The following is a 7,918-nucleotide window of genomic DNA, read 5'->3' as shown; positions in this document are numbered from 1 at the left end:
AAGGAAAGGAAAGGAAAGGAAAGGAAAGGAAAGGAAAGGAAAGGAAAGGAAAGGAAAGGAAAGGACGTGAGGCCAAGTATGGTGACCCATACTAGGAATTTGTGCTCTGCATTTAACCCATCCAAGTGCACACACACAGTAGTGAACACACACACACACACACACACACACACACACACACACACACACATGTTGGGTTTACATGTTTTATGGGGACATTCCATAGGCGTAATGGTTTTTATACTGTACAAACCGTACTTTCTATCGCCTACACCTACCCTACACCTAAACCTAGCCCTCACAGGAGATTGTGCACACTTTTACTTCATCAAAAAAACTCATTGTGCATGATTTATAAGCCTGTTTCCTCATGGGGACCTGAGAAATGTCCCCACAAGGTCAAAATCTACTGGTATTCCTATCCTTGTGGGGACATTTGGTCCCCACAACGTGATGAATACCATGTACACACACACACACCACACACACACACACACACACACACACACACACACACACACTTTACTTCCTCAAAAAACTCATTGTGCATGATTTATAAGCCTGTTTCCTCATGGGGACCTAAGAAGTGTCCCCACAAGATCAAAATTTACTGGTATTACCGTCCTTGTGGGGACATTTGGTCCCCATAATGTGATAAATACCAGGTACACACACACCGTGAACACACACCTGGAGCAGTGGGCAGCCATGTTGCTATCGCTGCCGCACCCAGGGAGCAGTTGGGGGTTCGGTGCCTTGCTCAAGGGACTCACCTCAGTCATGGTATTGAGGGTGAAGAGAGTGCTGGTACTGTAATTTACTCCCCCCACCTACAATCCCTGCCGGACCTGAGACTCAAATACGCAACCTTTGGGTTACACGGCTGCTCCCTACAAGTCATTGGTGTTTGTTGATGAGTTTTTGGCTCAAGGTCTGCATTTAAAGTCACACCAGAGGTGTTCAGCTGGGATTAGGACTTGGATTTATGCAGACCAGTCAAGTTCTTCCACACTGACTGAATCGATCATTTCTCTATGAACCTTGCCTTATACACAGAGGCATTGTCAGGTTAGAATTGAAAAGAGTCCTGACTCCTGTCCAGACTGTTACAATTAGAAGTACACAGTTTCATTATATGCTTAAACTTTGAGAATTGTACTCATGGAAATGACTAAAGTTGTCAAACCCGTTCATTAGAAGGGGGTGTCTCAATACTTTTGGCAATATAGTGTATCTTCCTTCACTCTCAGTTTGCTGACCTGACGGAAGCGGCTAACAAGAGTAACGAAGCTCTGCGATTGGCCAAGCAGGAGGCCAATGAGTACCGGCGTCAGGTGCAGGCACTCACCTGCGAGGTGGACGCTCTCAAGGGAACTGTAAGCATCTTACATGTACCTGTTAGACTTACTCTTTGTCTTGAAAGACAAAAACTGACTGTAGAACTGACTGTAGAATTTGTAATCATGTTATTTTTGCATGCAAGTAATATTTTCAGTTTTTTACAGACGCTAGGACACATTTCTCAATACTTAGGTCACTTTTGCAAAACTCTTCACACAGTGAGCACAACAGAGTCTATGTGGGCTAAACTGAGGATCAATTATCATTGTTTTGGCACAAAATGCATTCAATGACTACATCTCTCAAATTTCATGAATTCTTTTCTCACTCAGACACAACAACTGCCAAAAATCTGTGTATGTACAGGACATTTTGCACATGCTTACATACTGTTTTCAAAACTGTTAAACTTATGTTCAAAACAATAACATAATGCAAAACTGAAAAAGACAGCAAAATTCAACAGCACTATTTTATTGAAACATATTTCAAATCTAAAAATGCAAGTAGATTAGCATTACTATTGTACCTGTATCAGTGGATGGTGTGTATACAAATTCTTGTATTTTGGAATTACTTAGTGCAAAAAAATAAAAATAAATAAACAACATAAAATATTGACGAATTCTGCATCATGTCTGATTCATTCCAGTAACATATATTGCAGTTATAAACAATATATATTGCAATTATAAACAGAGATGTGTCTTGTTTTACACAAGAAAACACTGTGTAATGCTACATGTTGTTAGTGTTTTTTAGCTCATTGTTTTGTGGGTGACAAAGTGTGTTTGTCGGCTGTCAACCTTTGCTAGTGTTCTGGAAGAATGAAGTTTATTTGAGACCTGAATAAAGATGTTTTTAGTTACTGCATTTTGAATGTGAAATGAACTGCTTTGCCAAGCTGAAAGTCGGTTAGGAGAATTGTGTGAAGAGTTTTGCAAAAGTGACCTAAGTATTGAGAAATGTGTCCTAGCGTCTGTAAAAAACTGTAATATTGCAATATATATTGTTTCTGATTGCAATATATGTTACTGGAATGAATCAGACATGATGCAGAATTCGACAATATTTTATGTCGTTTATTTATTTTTATTTTTTTGCACTAAGTAATTCCAAAATACCAGAATTTGTATACACACCATCCACTGATACAGATACAATAGTAATGCTAATCTACTCGCATCTTTAGATTTGACATATGTTTCAATAAAATATTGCTGTTGAATTTTGCTGTCTTATTCAGTTTTGCATTATATTATTGTTTTGAACATAGGTTTAACAGTTTTGAAAACAGTATGTAAGCACGTGCAAAATGTCCTGTACGTACAAAGATTTTTGTCAGTTGTGTCTGAGTGAGAAAAGAATTCATGAAATTTGAGAGATGTAGTCATTGAATGCATTTTGTGCCAAAACAATGATAACTGATCCTCAGTTTAGCCCACATAGACTTCTGTTGTGCTCACTGTGTGAAGAGTTTTGTAAAAGTGACCTAAGTATTGAAAAATGTGTATTAGTGTCTGTAAAAAACTGTAATGTAAATAATGCAGAATGAGTCTCTGGAGCGTCAGATGAGTGAGATAGAAGAGAACTTCACAATGGAGTCATCGAGTTTCCAGGACAATATCACTCGGCTGGAGGAGGACATACGGACCATGAAGGATGAGATGGCGAAACATCTTCATGAGTATCAGGATCTGCTCAACGTCAAGATGGCCCTGGACATCGAGATCGCCACCTATAGGAAACTTCTGGAGGGAGAGGAGAGCAGGTGAACACTTCAACCTCTTTTAGTGCATTATTGTCATGTATTAGTGCGTGGATTATTTTGGGTTGAAACAAAGCATGTTATTATGTTTTATGAAATCATTTTACACTTTATTCTCTTGGATGTAGAATTTCAACCCCTCTTCCAAACTTCTCTTCCTTCAATCTGAGAGGTAAGATTTCAAGTCAACAATAAATATGATAATGAAACATATTAAAAAGTGTTTGCATAGTTTAATTGAAGATACTCTTGCATTTCCACAGAAACGATGCTTGAGTTGAAGCCTGTCGTTGAAAATACATTTAGTAAGAAAGTTCTTATTAAGACCATTGAGACCAGAGATGGACAGGTTTGTGTTTAACTTATAACATCATTTTCACACAGTTTTATTATTATTAGGAATTAGGAAATAAAGTGTATCAATTACTGTGTATCTCACAAAAACATGCACAGGTCACAACAGACATACATAAATGAATGAGTAAAATAAATCTATAAATGAATCAAAATAATTATTTTTATTATTATTTTTAATCCGATCATATGAAAATTAAGCATATGATAGGATCATTTCTTAACATTTTTTTTTATTTACAATCAAGCACATTTCCCCCAAAAGATCATTATTTTATGCATGTTAAGAAGTAAAAAGTTTTGGAAAAAGAAAATACTTACCATGTCATGTCATGTCATAAAATAAAAACTTTTGATCCTATCTAATTTAATTTGATCTAATCTAATATAAAAAGCCTTGAAAAACAAAATACTAACCAGGTTACAAAAAAAAAAATATATATATATATATATATATATATATATATATATATATATAAAAAAAAACTTTTAATACTATATGAAAATGAAGCATATGATAGGATTGTTTTTTTGCATTGTAACATTTTATTAAAAATTAAGCACATTTCCCCCAAAATTTTATAAAATAAAATAAAATAAAAATATTTAATTTTTAATCCTCTTACATGAAAATGTAGCATATGATACATATGAATGTTTTTTGGCATTGTGACATTATTCTATTGACAATTAAGCACATTTCCCCCAAAATAAAATAAAATAAAATAAAATAAAATAAAATAAAATAAAATAAAATAATCTTTTTATTATTATTTTTAATCTTATCATATGAATATGAAGCATATGACAGAATTATTATTTTGCATTGTGACATTATTTTATTGACAATAAGCACATTTCCCCCAAAATCTATTTTTTTAAAATGTGCATTAAGATATTAAAAGGTTTCAAAAACAAAATACTTACCAAGTTACAAGTATAAAATAAAATAAAATAAAATATAAAATAAAATAAAAACATTTAATTTTGAATCCTCTTATATGAAAATGTAGCATATGATACAAATGAATGTTTTTTGGCATTGTGACATTATTTTATTGACAACTAAGCACACTTCCCCCAAAATAAAATAAAATAAAATAAAATAAAATAAAATAAAATAAAATAAAATAAAATAAAATAAAATAAAATAAAATAAAATAAAATAAAATAAAATAATATTATTATTTTTAATCTTATCATATGAAAATGAAGCATACGATAGAATTATTATTTTGCATTGATGCATTATTTTATTGACAATAAGCACATTTCCTCCAAAATCAAATTTTTTAAATGTGCGTTAAGATATAAAAAGGTTTCAAAAACAAAATACTTACCAAGTTACAAGTCTAAAATAAAATAAAATTAAATAAACTTTTAATTTGTAATCCTATCATATGAAAATGTAGCATATGATACATATGAATTTTTTTGGCACTGTGAGTGTTATTTTATTGACAGTTAAGCACTCTCAAAATTCCCCTCAAAATTTCATTTTTATTTATCATTTATTTTGTAATTTGACAATAATCTGTGAATCTCTCCAATTTACAATATTACACATATATTCTATGATCTAGCTGACTGAACTAAATCTAATGTAATTTCAAGGCAGTGATTTTCTCTGGGCCTCTCATGTACACTTCCACTCTTCTCTTCCATTAAGGTGATCAATGAGTCCACTCAGAACCACGACGACCTGGAGTGATGAAGGAAATCTCCTACTGTTATTATCCACTGCAACCAAATGCAGCACCTTTCTACATCCCAACTATCAGCAGAACCTAATGTGAACAACCTGCAGTAACCAGCTTCAAAGTGCCTTTATTTCTGGCAAAAAATACCTGAGCCTGTAGAGAAAGTGTAGTGTAGCACACAAGCACAGAAACAATGTGACATTTAGCGTACTGTGAATCTTTTTATTGTCTGAACCAGCATTTATCTTCCAAATAGCATTTTTGAGCCAGGTTGATTTTGCTTAAGCAGAATGCTTCAATAAAACCAGTCAAAGAGGAGTTAGTATTTTTAAAGAATCTCATTATTTTCTTGAGTTTTTCTGCAGACTGTTATATTCTGGTTAATTTGCTAAGAGCAAATAAAAAAAATAAACATAAGGAATGTTTCCATGATTCTTTTTGGAATTTTATTATTGTAGGAATAGGAAGCATAATAAGTATAAAGTTTTATTATAGTGAGCAGCAACTACACAAAGGTCTCTTGTAATTACTCTCAAGGAGTGTTTGAGATCTACAAACAGTTGAGGTCAAAAGTTTACATACACCTTGCAGAATCTACAAAATGTTTATCTAAAATAAAATGGATCACACAAAATACATGTTATTTTTTATTTAGTACTAACCTGAATAAGATATTTCACATAAAATATGTTTACATATAGTCCACAAGAGAAAATAATAGTTGAATTTATAAAAAATTACCCTGTTCAAAAGTTTACTTACACTTGATTCTTAATACTGTGTTGTTACCTGAATGATCCACAGCTGTGTGTGTTTTTTCTTTTTCTGTTTAGTGAGTTGTTCATGAGTCCCTTGTTTGTCCTGAACAGTTAAACTGCCTGCTGTTATTCAGAAAAATCCTTTAGGACACAAATTGTTTGGTTTTTCAGCATTTTTGTATATTTAAACACTTTCCAACAATGACTGTATTCTGAGATCCATCTTTTCACACTGAAGACAACTGAGGGACTCAAATGCAACTATTACAGAAGGTTCAATTTTTGAATTTGAAGATCAGGGTAGATTCTACTTGTTTCCTCTTCTGGGAAACATGTAAGTAGCTTATGAAGGGCAGTACAGTAAATGAAAAATATATATTTATTTAGGTAAGTTTTAGGTAAAATAAGAAAAATGTATACATTTTCATTCTGTTCAAAAGTTTTCACCCCTGGATCTTAATGCATTTTGCTTTCTTCTGGAGTATCATTGAGAGTTTAAACCTTCTGTAATAGTTGCATGAGAGTTGTCTTCAGTGCGAAAAGATGGATCTCAAAATCATACAGTCATTGTTGGAAAGGGTTCAAATACACAAAAATGCTGAAAAGACTAAGAATTTGTGGGACCTGAAGGATTTTTCTGAAGAACAGCAGGCAGTTACTGTTTAGGACAAACAAGGGACTCATAAACATCTATCACTAAACAAAAAAACACAGCTGTGGATCATTCAGGTATCCACCCAGTATTAATAATCATATATCTATATGTAAACGTCTTTGTATTTTGTATGACCTCTCTTATTTTGGTAAAATAGTTAACATTTTGCAGATTCTGCAAGGTAAACTTTTGACATCAACTGTAATTCCTGAACTGGTCTTGGATTGAAGCCCATCACTGCCATCTTGTGGACCAAAAAAACAAACAAACCAAAGAGTTGCATCTTCAAGTTTGACTGGACATTTTCAAAACAAAGTGTTTCTCTCAGTGTGGAGCATCTGTGTCCTCTAGCGGTTCATGTGGGACAGAATGTGTGTTCCTGTCTGTTTGTTCCAGTGATGGAGATATATGTACTCCCTGGACACAAGTGTTCGAGTTCCTGTTCGCTCCCATGGAAGCACACCAAGAGCACATGAGTTAGGTGTCATAACTCAGTGTCAATTTTAAAGGAATAGCTCACCTAGAAATAAAAATCATCAATATGATTACCTATCTTGTGTAAGACAAAAGGAGACTTTTTGAAGAACGTCCATGCTTCTTATTAATTCAAGGAGAGAAAACAGTGATTAAACAATTCTAAATATTGAGGAAATCACCTTTAAAGTTGCCCGAATTAAGTTCTTGGCATTGCATATAATCAGAAATTAAGTTTGAATACATTTACAGTAGGAAATTTGCAAAATATCTTAATGGAACATGATCTTTACTTAATATCCTAATGATTTTTGGTATAAAAATAGATGAGTTTGACCCAATGTATTGTTGGCTATTGTTACAAATATATCTGTGCTACTTAAAGAAGTAGTTCACTTTCAGAACAAAAATTTACAGATAATGTACTCACCCCCTTGTCATACAAGATGTTCATGTCTTTCTTTCTTCAGTCGTAAGGAAATTATGTTTTCTGAGTAAAACATTTGAGGATTTCTCTCCATATAACTTCTATGATGCCCCAGAGTTTGAACTTCCAAAATGCAGCTTCAAAGGGCTCGAAACAATCACAGCCGAGGAAAAAAGGGTCTTATCTAGCAAAATTAGGAGTTATTTTCTAAAAAAAATTACAATTTATATACTTTTTAACCTCTAATGCTTGTCTTGTCTAGCTTGGCAAGACTAGACAAGATTTTTTTTTGAAAATAACCGATCATTTCGATAGATAGATAGATAGATAAGATAGATAAGACCCTTGTTCCTTGGTTGGGTTCATTTAGAGCCATTTGAAGCTACATTTAACCTGCATTTTGGAAGTTCAAACTCGGGGGCACCATAGAAGTACATTATA

At 33.2% G+C, this 7,918-nt stretch overlaps 1 protein-coding gene across 1 annotated transcript in view; it reads left to right on the top strand.

The window, feature by feature from the left end:
- viml (vimentin like) overlaps positions 1–5,580 on the top strand; it is a 12,896-nt gene extending 7,316 nt beyond the window's left edge. Inside the window, exons 4-7 of the mRNA XM_073849527.1 lie at positions 3,036–3,112; positions 3,238–3,281; positions 3,373–3,458; positions 5,133–5,580. Coding sequence (XP_073705628.1) covers positions 3,036–3,112; positions 3,238–3,281; positions 3,373–3,458; positions 5,133–5,174 — 249 coding nt within the window. The 3' untranslated portion in view covers positions 5,175–5,580. The remainder of the gene's footprint in view (positions 1–3,035; positions 3,113–3,237; positions 3,282–3,372; positions 3,459–5,132) is intronic.
- The last annotated feature ends 2,338 nt before the right edge of the window (positions 5,581–7,918 follow it).

This window comes from Garra rufa, chromosome 10, assembly GCF_049309525.1.
Source record: "Garra rufa chromosome 10, GarRuf1.0, whole genome shotgun sequence".
In the NCBI taxonomy this organism is placed as follows: Eukaryota; Metazoa; Chordata; class Actinopteri; order Cypriniformes; family Cyprinidae; genus Garra; species Garra rufa.
Note: the sequence above shows the minus strand (reverse complement) of the source record. Positions and strands in the feature narration are given on the sequence as shown.